Source organism: Rhinolophus hipposideros (assembly GCF_964194185.1).
Source record: "Rhinolophus hipposideros genome assembly, chromosome: 4".
Taxonomy (NCBI): Eukaryota; Metazoa; Chordata; class Mammalia; order Chiroptera; family Rhinolophidae; genus Rhinolophus; species Rhinolophus hipposideros.
Window position 1 is genome coordinate 9,236,747 of NC_138050.1, and position 20,648 is coordinate 9,257,394.

Consider the following 20,648-nt stretch of genomic DNA (forward strand, 5'->3'; position numbering starts at 1 on the left):
GAGACTGTGACATTTAAGATGGCCCTTGAAGGCTGAGGAGGACTTGGCCTGATGGGAGGGGTTAAGGAGAACAGGTTCTAGCCTGGTGGGGAGAGCATGGACACAGGTGTGTGTGGGCTTCAGGGCATGTGGGAAGAAGGAAGAAGGTGCAGTATTTGTTTAATTTGAATGTTTGTGTCTGAATTTCTAGTACTTCAGTATTATCTTCATCTCTCGCCATTTCTTGGCCAGTTAGAATGCTGTTGACAGAAGCCCTCACTAATGAGCCTGACCTCAGCTTGGTCCCTCCCACTCGTGTCCCTGTAGCACTCATTAGAGTTTTGGGGTATTTTGTAGACAGTAAGCAGCTGAGAGCATCTTGGTCACCATCACATTTCCTTGCACTAGTTCTTGTATATACTAAGCACTCAGTTTGTCTATTACCTGTTAAATGTAACATAAGTTGACATTTCACTGTGACACATTTTGAAATAGTTTTCTTATTATTATTTTAAAATGAAAATTTCTTATATTTTAAATAAAGGGAAGACAAGGGTTTTGTTTTTTGTGTTGTTTTTTTTAAACAGCTTTATTGAGATAAAGCTTTTTTGGTTTATTGGTTTTTGGTTTATTCCTTTTTTTTTTTTTTTAAGATTTTATTGGGGAAGGGGAACAGGACTTTATTGGGGAACACTGTGTATTTCCAGGACTTTTTTTTTTTCCAAGTCAAGTTGTCCTTTCAATCTTAGTTGCGGAGGGTGCTGTTCAGCTTCAAGTTGTTGTCCTTTCAGTCTTAGTTGTGGAGGGCACAGCCCAACTCCAGGTCCAGTTGCTGTTGCTAGTTGCAGGAACCATTCCTTAAGGGACTCGAGGAGTTGAACCGGCAACCTTGTGGTTGAGAGGCCGCGCTCCAACCAACTGAGCCATCCGGGAGGCTCAAGGTGCCGTGTTCAATCTTATTTGCAGGAGGCGCAGCCCACCATCCCTTGCGGGACTCCAGGAGTTGAACTGGCAACCTTGTGGTTGAGAGCCCACTGGCCCATGTGGAAATCCAACCGGCAGCTTTGGAGTTAGGAGCATGGAGCTCTAACCGCCTGAGCCACCGGGGCCGACAGTTTGAATGATGCCTTTTCATTACGGCAAAACTTTTTTTTTTCAAAACTTTTACTTATATACAGATGATGTATTATAGAATTGTACCCTTGAAATCTATATAATTTTATTAATCAATGTTACCCCCGATAAATTTAATTAAAAAAAAGTTTCAATGGATTTCGGGAGTTTACCATCATTGAATGCACAACCCATAATTCTTTTTTATCTTTATATTTTTCTTTTTGTTAGGAATGTCGTTTTGCATTCTTCCCTTTAATTTATTGTGAAATAAATTAGAAAAAAAAGTAAAATTTTAACATCATTTAAAATCATTTTTATTTGATCAGCCCTGTAATGGGGGATGCCTTTTTTACCCCCTATTAGCAATTATTAAAGTCATTAGCCCCTATTTGTAGAGGCTCTTCCGTGAGGGAAATGGCTAAATACCTTCTTTGTTTCTCTGCTGCAGGCAGTGGCCACAACAGGGGAGGAGCCTGATGTGCGCGGCAGCTGTGAAAACCAGGCTCGCAGCGGCGTCAGACATGCAGGTCTGCACCTGGGGCCGGTGGACACAGGTGTGCACGTAGGGTTGAGCCGCGCTGCCCCGTGGCCACGGGCTCCCAGCTCCGAGAACATGACTACAGCCCAGAACGGCCATGGGCGCGCTGCTGCAGTCCCCTGTTCGGTCTCTGAGCCAAGAGACCCCAAAATGGTGGCTCACCCGGCGTGTCAGAACGGAGGGTGCTGCGGCGAGGCGGACGCCCAGGACGCCAGGCTCGGCCCCGCCAAGCTCGTGCGCCTCTTCTCGGTGAGTAGGAAGAGGACGGGTGCCAACGCCGAGAGGCCGCGCTCGGTGGTCCTGATGGGGCACTCCTCCACCTGGAACGCCCTGGCCTCCTTTCGGAAGATGGGATCTTTTAAAAAACTGAAGTCCTCCGTCCTCCAAGGAATTCAGAACCGAGAGGGCTGCGATGCGGCCAAGGACGAGGCCTCCGAGCCCGAGCCCGGGCCACCCGTCGCGAACGGGGCCGCGCTCGGAATCCCAACGGGCGGGCGCGGCTCCTGGGCGGCGGCGAGCGGGTGCCCCCAGCCCGGCCCCGGCGCCGCGCCCGCGTCCGACGGCTCGGACCCCGAGGAGGCGGACGACGCCTTCCAGCGGAGCACGCACCGCTCCCGCAGCCTGCGCCGCGCCTACGGCCGGGGCCGCATCAGCCTGCTGGACTCGGACAGGCCCGGCCGGCCGCTGTCGCCGGGCGTGCCGGAGCCGCCCCTGTGTGCCATCGTCCTCAAGGACTCGGAGAACCACAGCCTTGTCTACCGGAGAAGCAAGAGCAGCGACAACCTGCATTTCCTGAAGAAGAGCTCCTTCAAGAGGAAGTCGGCCTCCAACCTGGCGGACCTCAAGGTGGCGCCGGACGGGCCCGCGCCGCCGCGGACGCTCAGCAGCTCCTCGGCCGACTCGGAGAAGCTCGGCGGGGCCGAGAGGAGGACCAAGCGCTGGAAGAGCCCCATCAGGGCCAAGGATTTCGATCGGGTCCTGAGACTCGTGAGCGGCGCCACGGACGCAGCCTGGAAGCGAGAGCGTCCCAAGGGCGGGTCGCCCTGCTCCTGCGACGCTGCCCCGCGGCCCGGGCCCCGCAGCCGGCTGCACGACGACTACTCGCGCCGGGTGTCCAGCAGCAGCGAGCTGGAGCGCAGGAGGTCTGCGGCGGGCCCGGACTGCAGCCCGGCCGAGCCGCAGGGCCCCCACGTGGACGTGGAGACGGCGGTGTTTCCTCTGGAGGCGCAGAGCGCCGGGCCTTGCAAGGCTGGCAGCTCGTGTCCACGGCCGGTTGCCCAGGAAGTGTCGAGCAAAGGCTCCCATGAACCAAAACCTGGCAGCCAGTTTACATTCGAACCCGAGCAGCCTCTTATCCCTCTAAGGCCCACCACACCCAAGCCCCCCAGCCCTCAGAGCCCAGGCGCAGGAAACACCAAGTGCCCCAACAATCTCAGTGTGCTGTCCCTGAGTTCACTGGACAGTGAGGAAAGGGCAGAAGGTTCTGTGCCCTTCCAGGCCTCGGTGCAAGCTACAGGTGACAAAGGCAGTGAGGACAGCGGTGCCAGCAGCCACCCTCAGCTGAGCCCCGGGGGGGCATCGGGTCCAGAAGAAAAGAAAGAGGAGGTAAGGGCAGGGCAGGGACCTCTTGTAGGCTATGCTGCGGGAGGGGTGCCTGTGACAGCCGCACCCTACATCCCTTCTGCACGTACACAGGTGTTTTCTTTGGCGGTTACCCTTTTTCCTAACCTGCTGCAGAGGCAGGCTGGCCCCGTGCTGATTGTGTTGCCATCACAATTCTTGTCTAGTTGCTATTTACCAAGTTCAGAGGTCACCTTTTATCTCTTTTGAAATGAATTGCTAATATAGGAAATTTCTTAAGATGGCGCTTAACCATATGATTTATTCAAAAGATATTTATTGAGCACCAACTGTGTGCTAGCTTGTGGGGAGGGGGGCGGTGAGAGTTGAAAAAGATCTGTCTTCCACTCCAGCTAATAGGGACTCTCAAAATTTTGATTTTTGAGGCTTTTTTAATTACCCATAGATGTCTTCTCTTTTTATTTTAAACTGTTTCTGTATCCTTTTCAGCCGAATACGTATAAGTGAGATTCTTTGTGTTAAGAGAACACTGCATGTTCTAAGTCTAGTTTTTCCGCCTCCTAGGAATGAATTAGAAACATGCAGTTTAATACCTGTCAGCCCCTGAGTGATGATGGTTCAAAGAAATTTTTATGATGGTTATTATACTTATTTTTAGAGTAGAACATAAGCATCTCATGAATTGAATCAACTAATAACTGTCAAGGCCACAAGAGCAATGTTCTTTTCACATCCTGTCAAGCATCCAGACAACTTTACCTTACTGTATAATTTTCACTTTGTAAATGCACTCAGTAATATTACCTTACAGAGCTGAAAGATAAGGAAATGCATCCATGTGTATATATTGCAAATTATTCTTCACACACTTTCCTAGACTATTTTGCAGGTATAAATTGGTACTTGCCATAGGAATTAATTCCCTGGCAACTGTTCCTTCCCACTGATCCCTGAAGAGGACCTCAGTTTTGGCTTAATGCTTCCGAAAACTGAGAAGCCAGGACAGCCTCTGGACGGTCCATTTTTTACCTTTGCTTTACAGAGACTTACAAAGCACAGCCTATCGCTGATCTAAAATCAGCCTGACGGATCCCTGGGCAGCCAGAGAAGTGAGTCAGCTTCACTTTTTGTGGCTTTAGGTTTGCATGGAGGCCGCGGGGCCAGTATATCTTCCACAAGTCTTGTATATGAGCACCATTTGGTCACTGGCGTTTTTCCAAAGAAGCCCTGTGGAGCAATTGTGAGGACACAGGACTAGTTGCCAGCCTTGGGAAGGAGTTCCATTTCTGCTAGCTCTGCCTTGTATAACTGGCCAAGGTCTGAATTAGTCTGGGTTTCGCTCCTTCCTGGTTGATGAGACGAAGCACAATTCCTTCCACCAAACTGATGTTAGTCCCACTGATGTTAGCACCCCTACCCCCAAAGGATTCGCATAGGTCTAGAAGGTTCTTTATGTTAAAAGGGGATTTTTTTTCCTGCTTAACAAAATTAGTAAAAAATAACCGTTAAAATATTTTATTCCTGAGTGCCTAAGTCACCATATGCAAGGGTTAGTTTCTAACTTAGTTACTTCCAAGAGTGATTTTGATCACTGTATGGTTTTACATGTATATTTGCTATCCTTAGTTGTATATAATTTAATTTCTACCCACAAGTGATCACCAAAGATAGAAATCAGGACACAAGTTATTAAAAGTGGACACATGTTGATAGATAATTCTACAAATTTGCCTCAAGGCGGTCATCACATCTTTAAAGTTGCATTTATTTCCTCAGAATTCTTCTATAGCACATCAAGCTTCCTCTTGTACTTTCAAAGTCAGTGTCAACAAGAGAAAAATACAATGATGGTTTTGTCCAATATTCATTTTATACGTTGGTAACCTTCAGTGTTACTTGCAGAGCAGTGATTGTAAACTATAACCGGATACCTTCTCTTTTATTTTGACCTTTAGAAACAAAAGGCAAACAAAATGAAACAAACAAAGCTAACAACAAAAAGAATCACCTTGCGAAATGCAAGAATTCCAACCTTCATGTATTGAAAGCAGTTTTATTTTCTATAGCATTGCACAAAATTAAATTTCTGTCTTTACTATGTTTTAATGTACAGTGTTATTTTTTATTTAATTCCTTGATAGTATGGTTCTACTTTCATGTTTAAAGCTAGTTTAAGCTGTAGTTATTGTTGTATACAAAAAGGTTGAAACGTGTATATTATGATATTTAAAATAAATATAATGCAGTTTTCAACAAGGGAGGATATTTTTTATTTAGAATCATTTATTTGTAGCATACCACTCTAAACATGACAATAATTTTTTTAAAAAACTAAGCAGTTTAACAAGATTTTATACTACTGGGAGAAAGAGTTGGGAAAATGTTAAGCTAACTTCATTTATAAAGCGTCATAATAGTAAAATCACGTCATTGACGGTATATTCCTGCCACCTAGTGGTAAGCTTTGTTATAAGAACAAAGATCTGTAGAAAGAGTCCCTAAAATTGTTTCATAGCTTAAAAATGCAGTGTGGCATTTACATTTGTCTGCAGTGCTCCCTGTCACATTACAAAGGTACTGAAATTTAGTGTTATTGCTGGATTTCCTACCAAGTCACACAGTAACTAGCTGAATGAGGTCCCCAGTAAAGGGACCGCATACTGTGTTACACAATATAGATTCAGTAGTTTGTGATAATGTTGAAATAGGCCATAGATGAAGCTCTTTGAAAATGAAAATCCATTGCAACTCCTTTACAGGGAGCTTTAGTCTTTTGGTGAATGTCTCTAGTTTGGTTGGGATCCTGGCTCTGCCATTCAAAAAATACCTAATCTTGGGCAAACCGCTGAACTTCTGTTGGTCTCTGTCTTCTCAAGGGTAGAATGTGGAATAGCTTTACCTGCCTTGGGGGTTTGTAAAAACCGAGGAAATTATACACATTAAACACTTAGCCCAGAGTTTAACACTGGCTGTCACTCTGCGATGTTCACTATCTGTTTATATGATTTTTCCATCCTATATTGACTTGATTTCTTTAAACATGGGCCAATTAAAGTCAGTTTTTTTCCAAAACTGGTTGTGACATGCCACTGTTATAGTCTTATGGAGGACTGTGAAGTTCTTTAATTAATTTGACTTCACATTACATTTTTTACAAGCATGAGAGTTAGATTTTAGCATAACCTAACATTTAGATGTTATTTCAATAATGCACCAAACCAGATTTGTCGAATACCTACCAGGTATAAGCCGCTCAGGTTGGTGTGGCTCTGTGAGGAAGAGTAGGTAGTGTCAAGGAAATTTAGATGAGCTAAGACGTATCGAAATCATAGAACTATGCAGAATGGATTGAATCCCACAGAAGAGATGAAACCATAATGCTGTGGGATTTCAGAAGGGTTGTAGTTTGTACCTATGTGCCAAATCGAGGGAAGCTTAGTAAGTAAGGGTGACGGCATCTGATTTGAAGAAGGTGAGATTTCTACAGGTAGTTATGGAAAGGAAAGTGAGGCATTTCATATCCATGGTCAGATGTGCAGAGATTTTGTGTGGTCGGAGAGAACAGGAAGTAGTGTGGTTTGGTTTGGCGTACGGGAATGTCAAGTTAAGATGAAACCATTAAGTCCAGATCGGGGTCACTCTGGAATTCCAGAGTAAAGAATCTATACTTTGTTTGGTAAGCACTGAGGAGTCAAGGATGTTTTTGAACAGAGATGAGCCAAGCTCAGAACTGTGTTTTAGAGAGGTTAATCCACCATTGGTAAAGAAAAGAGTTTCAAAGAAAAGTGACCAGAGGGAAAGCTATCAGGAATTTATTGCCAAAAAGAGCTCAGAGGTAATAAGACTCTGGAATATAATATGTAAGGAAGGAACAAGGAGTGTGAAACAACACATAATAAACAGTAACGTACCTTGTCATTCATTTATAGCCTAGCCACTATATGCCAGATATAGGGAAAAGAATTAAAAAACAAAACAAAATAAAACTATTACTCTCATGGGTTCACAGTCTAATTGGCAGATTGTATACAGATAAATGTGACAAAATATGATATGTGTTTCTAATGAGGAATGTACGAAGTAGCATAGGTGCTCCAAAGACAGAATTATTAACGCTGGGTGAAGGGTGGCATCATTGGGGAAGGACAATTGCGTGGGGTCCAGAAGATTAGGATGGGGGATGGGGAGGCAGCAGCTGAGAAGCGGCAGATCCTTAGGGCCACTAAGAGCGTGGGGGAGCAGACGATACCATAGACCAAGAGATACAGTCAGCCTGAGGACTTATCTACACTTCACTTTCCACCCCTGCGAACTGGGGGTCGTAAGATACCTACCTACCTCGCGTCGGGTTGTTGTGCAAATTAAATGAGGTGATGTACAGAGAGTACTTAGCACCGAGCTTTGCAAATGACAAGTGTTCACAGAGGCTAATCTGTTGTTCTAAGAAACTGCAAATTGCTCAGCATAACTTTTGTACAGGGTGGCTGGGTGGAGACGTCGTGGTCGGGAGATAAGATTGGAGAAGGTCTGTACATAATTAGGAAGGTCGGTTCTTGGACTAGTGGAGTTTGCACCTTGCCCCGCCAGCAGCAGAAAGCCAGAGAGGTGTTTAACCAGGGACCGCAGGGGGGCCCAGCTCCCAGAGAGGACTTGGGGAGGGGAACCTCCTTGGGGAGACAGTGCTCCTCCATAGTCTAGCCAAGAGGTGGTGAGATGTGTACTGAAGCCGTGCAAATGGAGAGAAGTGGATGATTCCAAAATGATCTTGAAGTTTATAAATTAATGCTTGAATGTTTTGTGGGGGGAGAGAAGTAAAAGACGAGGGGGCCAATGGGAGGTTACTATTCTGTTGGGAATCAATAATCAAACAGGCCACAAAAGCAATGGCCTAGAGCTGAATATTGGTTATTATCCTAGCCCTTCTGCCAATATGGTGGCACCACGTGGGTAAGTCCCTTTCCTTTTCTGAGCCTCAGTTTGCTTGAACATTCAAGGATTTTATAATTTTCAGGATTTTATCATTTTCTTCTCAGGGATTTGTAACTTCAAAATTGTTGGAAGCCGTTGTACCACAGTCTTACAAAGTTGAAACGATTTGAGTGCTTGACTGGGAGATTTTAGTTCTGTGGAATACAAATTGTTACTACCACATGGGTGTTATTACCACACTTGAGGTTTGACTTGCCTTGGCACCCCACAGTGGTAGTTTGAGCTTGCCCACTTATTCCATTGGCTCTCACCCCAGGCTCAGAAAGAAAAAGGAGGGTATTTTTGTGGCCCCACAACATACAACGTCAGTAAACTAAAGCCTCCCTCCAGCTTCCAGTACTGGACTCGTCTAGCAGGCAAGCAGGGGCTAAAATTCAGGCCTATTTTCCATGTGAATCACAAATTGTGGAGTTTTATGATGATGGCAGGTACTTCATACATAATGGTAGCTCCAAGACGGTGGTTTTGGTGTGATTTAATCAGAGGTACAGATGCATTGCATACTTTTGACTCTTTGTAGATTACTTAGATGTTTCTCTTTGGGTTACTCAGATAGCTGGGTGGGAGATTCAAAACACTTTTCCTGGGATTAGAAATTATCTGCAGCTACTTCACAGAGCCGTTCCTAGAACCAGAAAGATGGGATTGCATATATAGAATAACTGTAGTGACCCTAGCAAGTCTGCCCAAGACTTTTTAGGAGTTTTATTGAGGCATAACATGCATAACATAAAATTCACCGGTTGTAAGCATATAGTTTGATGACTTTTAGGAAATTTATAGTCGTGCAGCCACCACCACAGCCAAGTTCTAGAACCATCCCATCACCCAGAAAGTTCCCCCATACCCTTTTGCAATCAGTTCCTGCTCCCATTAAAGTCTTAGGCAACGACCAATCAGCATTCTGTCTCAATACTTCTTTTTGACGTGAGCATCTCAGTGATTTTAGAAAATTTAAGGAGTTTGCAGCCATCGCCATTATCTAATTTTAGTATATTTCCATCACCCCTGAAGGAAACCTCATGCCCATTTGCAGTCCCCCCCATCCCCCTAGTTCCATCCCCAGCACGTGATCCACTTCCCATGTCTGGATTATAACTTTCAGGTCATATATGGTTGTTCGTGTCCAGCTTCTTACGTGGCATATTGTTTTCAGGGTTTACCCATGTGTAGCATGTGTCAGAACTTCATTCCTTTTTATGGCTTGATAATATCCAGTCGAATGGATAGCCCACATTTTGTTTACCCATTCATCAGTTGATAAACATTTGAGTTGTTTCTACTCTTGGTCGATTATGAATAAAGCTGCTGCGAACATTTACATGCAAGTCTTATGGACATATATTTTCATTCTCTTGGGTAGGAAACTAGGAGTTAAATTTCTGGGTCCCTACGGTAACTGTGTGTAATCACATGTGGAACTGCCGAGCAGTGTCCTAAAAGTTGTCCCATTATTGAGTCCCACCAGCCACGTATCAGCGTTCATTTTTCTGCGTCTTTCCCGTGCTTGGTATTGTCAGTATTCTGCATTCTAGCCCTTCGAGCGGGTATATAGTGGAATCTCATTTTGGTCTTAATTAGCAGTTTCCTAATGACTAATGATGTTGATAGTTGTACTGCATTTTTTTCTCTTATTGAGCAGTAAGTTTTCTTTGTAATTCTGGATACAAGTCCTTTATCAGATGTATAACTTGCAAATATTTTCTCATAGTCTCTGGGTTGTGTTCTTATTGTCTTAATGGTGTCTTTTGAAAAGCAAAAGTGTCTAATTTTGAAGAAAGTCCAGTGGCTAATTTTTTTTTTCTTTTAGGGATTGTGCTTCTGGTGTTAGATCTAAGAAATCTTTGCCGATCCCAAGGTCACAAAGATTTTCTTTCTTCTGGTAGTGTTATAATTTTAGCTCTTGCCTTTAGGCATGGGCATGCACTCCAATTTTATTTGATTTTTGTATATAATGTGAGGAAAAGGTCTAGGTTCATTTTTTTTGCATGTGGACATCCAGTTACCCCCCCCCCCTCCATTTGTTGAACTGCCCTGTTTTTACACCACAGAGAATGTGTGTTTCCACCTCCACTGGGTTCTCGATTTTCTTTTACGAAGAAGCTGCCCTAGAATTTGAATCACAAAACTTGCAATTACAGCTGGAAAGATAATTTGAAAATATGGTATTATTTGTACTTAAAAATGTTTTCCTAATCAAGTTAACATTTTGTTACAGGGATATCGGCTATACTGTCAGTGTTTTATAATAATCCCTAGTAAGAACCCTGGGTGGAGATCCTTCAACAGATATTTTTCCCTGGGGGGACTGGAGGGTAGTGCCTTTTCATTTGTTGTGAAGAGAATTAGTGTACTTTCTATTAGTTGTCTTTGTGCTAGCTTACCTTTAGTTTCTCCTAAGGTGTTTTTGGTTTGTTTGGTTATTTATTTACTTTCCTTTTTGCAGGAGAAGAATTCCTAAAAAGGAAAAGATCTCTTGCAGGAATACTATTAAATCCTAAGAATGGAGGTCATGCATCTAAATGAATGTAGCCATTTACTTTAACAATTGAATCAACATTTTTAAATCAGTCTTCTGTTTTACAATTTATTTTTTCATTGTAGTTCACATACCATATTATATTAGTTCCAAGTATACCATAGAGTGATTAGACATTTACATACCTTCCAAAGTAATCATCATGATAAGTCTAGTACCCATCTCGCCCCGTACGTAGTTACGATATTATCAACTCTCCTCCCTATGCTGTATATTACATTGCCATGACTAATTTTATAACTGGCAGTTTATACTTTTTAATCTTAAAAAGTTTCTGCTTGCTCTGAAAAAGTTTATGCTCATCATTACATAAAAAGGTATGTCTTTTTCAGTGGAAAGTTTCAAAGTATTTCCTGAGTAGATGCTCAACCATTGATAGGCAACAGAACTTTACAAACTTAAAAAGCCACTTCTACAATTATTTCTAAACATGTAGAAATCTAAAGAAAAGGATCAGATACATGTAATTTTTGACCTTGACTGTGGCTTATTTTTTGGAACAGTTTCTTTTGAGTGAATGTCATCAAATAGGATTTTCCCATCAAAAACAAGGGGAGAGTGGAGACAGAATTACATACCTATATAACTGAGTAAGATCCTAGCTTTTATAGAAATTATAATAACCATTTGTAATTAAGTATAAATGACACATTATATCATATTGATGCTATGCATGTTAAACTTTTAAAGTATATGAAATACTGATATGAACCAATGTAATAATGTATTCTTTGGGGGAAATTTTAGCTTGATGATTGAGAAACCGACACCAGTTTATGTTTTTCTTCTGTTTCTTTCCCCCTCATCTTTAGCTTCCCTATAATAATTAAAATTAAATAGCATCTAAGGCTGGAAATTGCTTTCCAGTTGGCTTGGGACCACATGTTCATTTTGACGTGTGTGCCATGATAATCAAAAGGAATACCATAGGCTTAGTTGGCAGAGGGCATAAGTACAAATTGCCACATGTCACTATAAAAACTGAATATTACCTGTGTTTCTCCTCCCACTGACAGTCTAGGGACAATACGGCAATTTGGAATGTTCCCGTCATGTATAATGTTCATAGTAAAAGCAGTGTGTGTGTGCGTGGGGGGGGGGGTGTCAGGTGGGTTGGAAAGGAGAGAGCTCTCACAGCTGGTAACTTCCTAGGAAACCAGCATTGATGTGGTTGCCAGCATTTCTGAGTAGGTAGAAGTTCTGTGGTGTAAAATGGTGGGCTTTATGGTCGGGCTGCCTGAGTTCAAATCCCAGTTCCACTAACCAGCTCTGTTCTTATGAAAGATGCTTGACCTACGAGGTGTGATCAAACAATACGGTGCATGTTTAAATAAAAAAAATTATTACAATAAAAGACACATTGCCATTAATCCCCTTCAGAATACTCCCCCTTGCTTCGAACACACTTATCCCATCGTTCTTGCCACTTTCTGAAGCAGTTCTGGAAGTCCTCTTTCGTGAGTGTCTTTAGTTGCGCTGTCGTGGCTGCCTCGATGTCCTGAATCATTTCGACTTCGGGGAACAGCCAGAAGTTGCATGGTGGCAGATGCAGTGAATAAGGTGGATGAGGACACACGGTAACGTTTTCATTTGACATAAATTGCCATGTACCAGAAGCGATGCGTGACACAGAGCATTGTCATGATGGAGGATGATTTATGGCACACTTTAAAACACACCTTCTCTCAACCGTAGCTCACACCCAACTGACTGCACTGAACAAGTTGAAACTTGTCACACATTGTTCCTAAGGTTCGACGTGTCGCTTCCCGTATTGAAGACCCCTGCCTTTCCGTTGGATGGCACTCGGCAGCAGCATTCACCGTATTTTGTGATCACAACGAAAAGGCTCCATGTCACACATCACTTCTTGTATGGCAATTTTTGTCAAATATAAACATTACGGTGTGTCCTCATCCACCTTACTCACCAGATCCGCACTGTGTGACTTCTGGCTCTTCCCCAAAGTCAAAATGACCATGAAAGATAAATGTTTTAAAATGATTCAGGGCATCGAGGCAGCCATGACAGCGCAACTAAAGACACTCACAAAAGAGGACTTCCAGAACTGCTTCAGAAAGTGGCAAGAACGATGGGATAAGTGTGTTCGAAGCGAGGGGGAGTGTTTTGAGGGAGGTTAACAGCAATGTGTTTTTTACTGTAATACATTTTTAAAAATTTAAACATTCACCATATTGTTTGATCACACGTTGTACTTAAGTCTCAATTTCTTTAAAAAGGGAGATGATAGTACGTACCAGGATAAATGAAATAATGCATATAAGATATTTATAGTGCCTGGAACATGGTAAACTCAATAAATACTAGCTTTTATCTTAATCATCATCATCATTAACATCAAAATTGCTGTATTTGGTCAGACACGTCGGTATAAACCAGTTAAACTTTGCAAATTACTTCTGATCTTCTAGCCAGAGTTTTTCAAAATTTGGAGTGAAGATCGCCTGGGATGCCAAAGGTACAGACTCTAAGCCCCACCTGGAGTTGAATGAACTGGAATGACTGGTGGAGACCCAGCAATCTGGACTTTTAACACACTACCCAGGACAATTATTTTTGCCACACTAAAGTCTGAGGTCTGCTGTCCAGGCTGAGGCACCTCTAGCTACAGGCACACCTCCTTTCATTGCACTTTGCTTTATTGTGTTTCACAGATGTTGTTATTTTTGTTTGTTTCTTTCTTCTTATTATTTTTTATTTTATTGGGAAATATTGGGGAACAGTGTGTTTCTCCAGGGCCCATCAGCTCCTAGTCAAGTCGTTGTCCTTCACTCTAGTTGTGGAGGGCGCAGCTCAGCTCCAAGTCCAGTTGCTGTTTTCAGTCTTTGGTTGCAGGGGGCGCAGCCCACCATCCCATCAGGGAATTGAACCAGCAACCTTGTTGCTGAGAGTTGGTGCTCTAACCAACTGAGCCACCCAGCCGCCCCTATTTTAAATTTTGTTTACAAATTTAAGGCAAGCCCCTCTGCCAGCAAATGGCAGACTCACTTTATTGTGGTGGTCTGGAAGCGAACCTGCAAAATCTCCGAGGTGTGCCTGTGTAAGTATCCTGTAGTTTGGGGCTGGCCCTTTTTCTTCCAGATAGACCTGTGTTAACTCTTGATTTCCGAAAGAGTGGCATTCCTGAAAAAGTTAAAGATGGCTTATATTTTTCATTGAATTGTATTATCAATTGGATATGAATTTCTACAGAAGACAAACAAAATTCCCTTTGGCAAGAAAATGAAACTAGAACTTGTCAAGGACAAAAGGGTGGAATATAGCATTTGGTCTGAAATATGTAGAGGACTGGGATTCCAGCCGTTGCTCTGCCCACTGCTGGGAACTGGAATTTTACCAGCTCGGTTGGGAACTCCAAGAATGTAATTGTCTTTTAAAACTCACAGTGTCACTAGTAACCGCTCACACTTATAGGACACGTCTTCAGCTCATCCGGGTCCTTCACATCTCAGTTACGTTTGATTTTCACAGCCGCTCAGTAAAGTAGGTTAGCAGTTTTGGATTTTTTTCAAAGGTAAGTAAACTGAGGCTCAGGAAGGTTACAGGACCCTCCCAAAGTCAGACAGCTGGTGAATGGCAGAGCTGGGTGTAAAGCCAGGTCTCAAAATAGGGAAGGCCCAGAAACAGCTTGGGATGTAGCGAGCATGGTTCCATTCTAACCGTTTGCTAGTTTGCTGATCTTGGATGGAGTCTCCTAATCTTTTTAACCTGTGAAATAGAATTAAAGATATATAATGCACAGGGTTTTTTAATGAAATGAGATGGGTTCAGTAAAGGCCATATTTCAAAGGCTGGTGTGATAGTGCTTTGATAAATTTCCGTTCCGTTTTCCTTCTTGACTCCACATGTAGCATTCTTTCCACTGAGCTGGGGCCACTTCCTACCATAGTTGGTCCCTGCCCAAATCGAGTCCTTCCTCTTGGTTTTTTTAGGTGGGGTTTTTTTGGCTGTGTAGGATAGGCGAGGCAACTCAACTAAGGAGCTTCAGTCCCTCTTCTGGCAACTTCTTTGGTAGTTTACCTGATGGCACAGGAAACAAAGCCACTCTGGACGGTAGAAGCGTTGTGACCCTAGGGCCAGAGCCATGCCATTTCTAGTAGGTCACTGTCACAGGTAGGGACACAGGAGGCGTGGCCTTAAATACAGCTTGTGACTAAGGTAAAGCATTTCAGTTCCACTCCCTCATGCACAATATAAATTTTTAATTTATTTATTTATTGCATGTTTCCGTTGTACATTTGGCTTTCTAGTTTCACTCTCTTTGTGGTATGAATTATTCATCTATAATTCTTTCACTGCCAATTTTTGCATTAAACATTTTCGAGATATTTTGCAGCAGTACGCATTAAATTCTCATATATTCTTGCATGGAAGTAAAAAAGAAAGACGGCCAGTGCTGACTCTTGGTCTTGCCATACCTTTGTGATAACCCTTCTACTGACAGTCCAAGCGACTCTTAATGAAAGTGTTCTCATGGACGATCTACTTCGGGGTGGCTGCTTACTTGATTCGGTGCATTGGCTGGACCCTTACAAGTGTAAAGGAGGGTGACACAACCTATCATCAGAGTGTTGCTGAAAGAAAGAAAGAATCCAAAGGAAAGTCATGGTCATTACTTTCTCTGACTCTTCCAACTTTTCATCCCTATGCCTCCTTCATGCATTGCCTTTCCTTCATCTTATTCCAAGCTACATTTGCCTTCCAATGTAGTGATGCTTCAAGCTTAGACTAAAATATAGAAGAGATTTTTTTTTTTTAAGTCTTAAGTCTTTCTTTTTACATTCTTTTGCCGGCAGTGGAAACTTATTTGTTGGAAAAGATTCCATTACCTCATTCTTCACATATTTGAGACTAATTAGGAGACCTTCAAAACAAGGTTGTTGATACTTGGGGAAGGAAAATTGCAGCCAGTTTGTTTTAGGGTGGCACAGAATTTGAGTAGGTTATGAAGGAGAAAGGAATGGGATGGTTGATTTCCTGATCGAAAACATGGTTATTGACTTTTTCAGTTATAATAACTAAGCAGTAACTTAAAGTTCTTCGTATAAAACCACATGAATGTACAGCTCCTTTGCCATCCAGAACTACCCACTGATTTGTTCATTTATCTGTCCTCTCACTCACCCATTCGTCCCTCCACCCATTCATAAAGCATTTTTAATTACTCATTTCTGAGGCTCTAGCGTAGATTCTGAGGACAGGATCACACTCGGATAGTTTAGGAAGAATGTAAGTAGCTGCTTTTGCATGATACTCAGATAAACAGATAAATGCTGTGTGAATATTGTAGTTATTTTAATAGAGGCAGAGAAAGGAGCAAAGAACTCAGAGAACCCAGGGGAGTTTATGAAGTTTTCCTACAGGAGGTGATATTTTAACTGGATTTTGAAGGATAAGTTTTCCAAGGTGACAAAGTGCAAAAAGAGGGAACAGTACTGACCTCATTTACAAGTGCATGAGGGAAATTCGTGGCAGATGGTGCGTGGTTTGGTGTGGCAGGAGAATAAGTGTGTCTGAAGACAGAGCTGGGAAGACACATTGGATGGGATTTTCAATGGCCCCACCTTTGTGCTAGGTAATGGCCAGCTGTGACCAGATGTGCGTTTCAGTTGTGGAGAATGGACTGGAGACCAGGAAGCAAGTTAGGCTATTGGAGTAGTTCCATGAGGTGGATGGTGGAACAGATTCCTTCTGAGATTGAATAATTGAACAGAATGTGGTCGCAGGTAGCTGTGGCTTGTTGGGACAAGAGAAGAGTTCAGGATGCCCAGCAAGGGTGACTGGGTACATTGGATGACCTTAACTAAACATAAAAAAGCAGTTTTGGGGGAGAGATGACTCATGAAGATGCTGTTCTGCATACTAATCCAGGAACCCTTCGTTTTCATGATTCGAAAGGCACCTGGGACTGCTGATTTGAATGTTGGCATGCTGTCAACCATGGCTTGAAATGCCAGTGATGGTGCAAACACACCTTCCACTGGAGAATAAACCGGGAACTTCTTCCCCTGCTTCCCATTCTTCTTTCCCCTTTCCTCCTGATTGCTTCTCCCCTCCCTGTACAAAGAAAAGTCAAAACCTCTGATGTTCGAAAGGGTTTAGAAAAACAATGGATTTCTGACATACTCAGATCTAAAACATGGTTCTTGATTTTGGAATATTTAGTTTTCCTCAATCAAGACACAATTTCAAAAGAGGAAAGTAAGTTAATTTTTATAAAAATCTTGCTTTTTATTAATTGAAAAAAGAAAGTTTGAGTAGACCTCTATTCTTCAGCACATGTTTCAGAGATAAAATGTGTCTTAAAACGGAATCATCATGTACATGTATTTTGTAATATGATGGTTTTAAAATGGTCTTTTTACTCTTAATGAATCCAGGCATAAAACCCATAGCTTATTACTTTCTTTACCTGGGTGACAAACTCAGCATTGTGTTGCTGTTGAGATGGTTGGGTGCAGAAAATGGAATTCCCGTGAATAATTATTACAAAAGCTGAGGAAGGAAACCGCATTCGCACAGGATTTTTCGTAGTTATTATTAAGTTTTTATGCGCATGGAACTGGGCTAATATTATTAAATTAAATGTTCTCATCAGCTTCAATGTTTGCATCTTTAATAGATTATCTGTCCTGCCTAGCAGAAAAATTACAAAGGCCACAGCCTCACAAATTGTCTTAAGCATATTTTATCATCAGTTTTACGTGTGCAGGACAATTGAAGTATCTGGTAGTACTGCCTACGCTCCTTTTACTTCAAGGGAGATAAGAAGCATTCCTTGTTCAAATAGTTTAACAAATGGCCTGAAGCAAAAGGACAAGGCCACAGCTTTCTAGATAACAAGTTTCTATTTTTTTTTAATTTTTAAAAGTTACATCAAAATTACTGATGCGCATGTAATCCAATTCCATAATAACCAGAACTGCATTTAGTCATTTGCATTTGTTTGTGTGTTTTTTTGCTGTCAGAATTCCGACAACCACTCCAGATGCTTACAGCTTAAAACCTTCCATCTTAAAGATCAGAAGACTGTAACCCAGAGTTAATAGTTACTTTGGCCTGTAAAAAAGCCACAGAAGGAATAACCCAGGAAAAAACAGGAAACGGTGTTCTACTTTCCCATCTGTTTCTTGCCCAGGCTAAGTCCAAATCCAGGGCCTGAGAAGGGAAGAGACAAGCTAAGGATGGCGTCCGTCCCTTCCCAAGGTGGCCCCTGAACTACAGAAGACTGTGAAGGGTGAAGTTGAGGCACTCTTAGCATGCACAATTTTAAAGTGGTTGTTAGGTCAATGGAGGCTGTTTTGATGTTTGTTTTTTTGTTTGTTTCAGAACTAAGCAGTGGCTGCCCCTCTCCTTTCCTTCTTTCTTGGGCGATTTTGCCCTTAAAGAAGTCCCCCCCCCCCAACACATTATTTGTTCCTTAACTAGCCTAAATGTTAGTTAAGGCTAGGAAAAGATACCTGAACCCTGGAGGAGTTAGGGGAGGGAGAATTAGAAAACCTGGCTGCCAGGGGGTCCATTTCTGTGCACCTCACCTTATGCTAGGATAACCCCCACCACACACCCGTTAAGATCTAGAAAAGAAACAGGAACTTTGGAGAGAGACAGATTACTCCACTCCTTGTTCTAAAAATGAAGGACAAGAAACCAAATATGTATGATTCTGTAAATGAAATAAAACTGACTCTATTTGAGTTCCCTGTATGATCAGTTAAGGAAAAAGTTCTGAGCAACAAGGAAAGAGAAGGGGACGGAACAGAGAAAAAAGGAATGGAGATAAGAGAGATAAGAGAGATGCGGGCTTGGGAGGAAAGAAACATGAGGAAGCATAAGAGAAAAATGTGCGGAATTATGGAAGTGTACGTTGGTGACTGAAGACTTCAAATAGCCCAGAGAAAAGACCAAAACAAAGTATATGGGGGCTTTTGTGGAGCAACTTCACCTGGTCTAGTGTGTTTGGAAGTTGCTGCTAAGGGTTTTGCCATAAACTGTAGAACCATTTGGCGTTTTTCTTACCTACAGCTACAAATGGAGGGCTTCTGCTAGTACTGACCTTGCAAACATGAAATTGAATGAAGCGCCTGAACTCGCATGTGCTCTTTCGTTAAATCCGTTGCCTTCTCTGTGACTTTCTTCCCATCTAAAAATGGGTGTAATATTATCCTCTTAACTGATCTGAAAATACGGTTTTAGGTGTTAAAGCAAGGTGATGGAAATTTAAGATTTTTAGGGACAAACTTCTAGTTATAAAATAAATCAGTACTAGGGATATAATGTAAACACGATGACTGTAGTTAACAAGGCAGTGTTATTTGAAAGTTGCTAAGAATATTTCCTGAAAGCTCTCATCACAAGGGAAAAAACTGGTTTGTCCCCCCCCCTTTTTGTACCTATGTAAAGATGATGGGTGTTAAATAAACTTACTGTAGTAAGCATTTCACAGTATATGTAAGTCAAGTCTTGCTGTGCACTTTTAAATTATACAATTCCTCAATGAAATAAAAAAAATCTTTTAAAAGTAAATGTGAGATATTTGGTGTTAAAAATAACACCCCCGGCCCTAAGGAAAGGATGTCATCAGGGCTCAAACTTTTCTCTTTCTAAGTATGTAAATATTTCTCTGTTCTTGCCTTTAGCTCCTTAAAATATGATAGTTAATCTTGATTCTTACCAACTTCCTCCCCATTTAAAATCCTAGGACATATATTTACAACATATTCCATTCCGAGCATGCTCTACTCAACTCTCATGCTTAAAAAAGGGGTGTGTGGGGGGGTGGGGGGCCTTTTTTTTATTATGAAACATTAATTTCCATTTAAGGGAATGATGTATAGTTCTAAATATTGAGATGCTACTATTTTGATTTTATAATATACAGTAGTCCCTCCTTTATCCAGTGGTTTCACTTTCCATGTTTTAGTTATCTGCGGTCAACCACGGTCCAAAAATATTACATGGAAAATTCCAGAAATAACAATGTTTTAAGTTGCACCCTGTTCTGAGTAATAGTATGATGACATCTCATGCTGTCCTGCTCATTCGCACCTGGGATGTGACTTATCCCTTTGTCCAGCCCAGCGTCTCCACACTGTATTCGCTACCCGCTGGGCAGTGCTTCAGGTCACCCTTAGTTTACTTCATAATAGAGTAGTGACGCTGGCAATGGGAGCCAAAGAGAAGCCATAAAGTGCTTCCTCTAAGTGAAAGGTGTGTATGTACAGGAAAAAACGGAATGTGTGTATAGGGCTAGGTACTATTAGCTGTTTCAGGCTTCCACTGGGGGTCTTTGGAATACTCCCTGTGGATAAGGGGGGGACCACTGTATAAGACTTAACGTTTTATTTTCTGGAGTTGGAGCACACTGCTGCTACTGTAGGCTACTCTTAAATAATATTTTTTACACTGGGAGGTTTTAACTATTGACAGAAATCAGGAAGTGGGGGATTTATTTTTATTTTCACTAACCTCTAGCTAAAAGGTAGCATTTCCTTCAATAATGAATGTAGGCATCAAACCAGAGCAGTTTTAGCAACACCTATGATATTGTCCCTAATAGAAATCGCAGCTCCTCTTCACCTTAGACAACAGTTTTTGCTGTCTCAAAGTATCTCTTATACTCATCAGTACTTAAAAAAAAGTGTGATTAGACCTGTCTCTAGTCCTCTTGATTCATGTTACATACATTATTATCACGATCTTTTCAATATTTTGATAATTGTGTTTCAAAATACTCAGCTTACTCTATAATCCTATCTATTTTATTGCCTAAATTTAAAAATGCGATTCTAAGAAGGGGGTGTGTGGGCTCCTGGAAGCGCCATTGCTCCTCCTCAGGGCAGGAAAACCTACAAAGTTCTGTTTTCCGAGGGAGGTACAGGGGTGGAT

The 20,648-nt window shown here is 42.2% G+C and overlaps 1 protein-coding gene across 4 annotated transcripts in view; it reads left to right on the forward strand.

The window, feature by feature from the left end:
- SPATA13 (spermatogenesis associated 13) overlaps nt 1-20,648 on the forward strand; it is a 323,399-nt gene that overhangs the window by 247,501 nt on the left and 55,250 nt on the right. For 3 of the 4 annotated variants that reach the window (XM_081047019.1, XM_081047021.1, XM_081047020.1), the window contains one exon: nt 1,544-3,238. In XM_081047019.1, coding sequence (XP_080903145.1) covers nt 1,544-3,238 — 1,695 coding nt within the window. The remainder of the gene's footprint in view (nt 1-1,543; nt 3,239-20,648) is intronic. The other variant, XM_081047023.1, reaches the window with a different exon arrangement.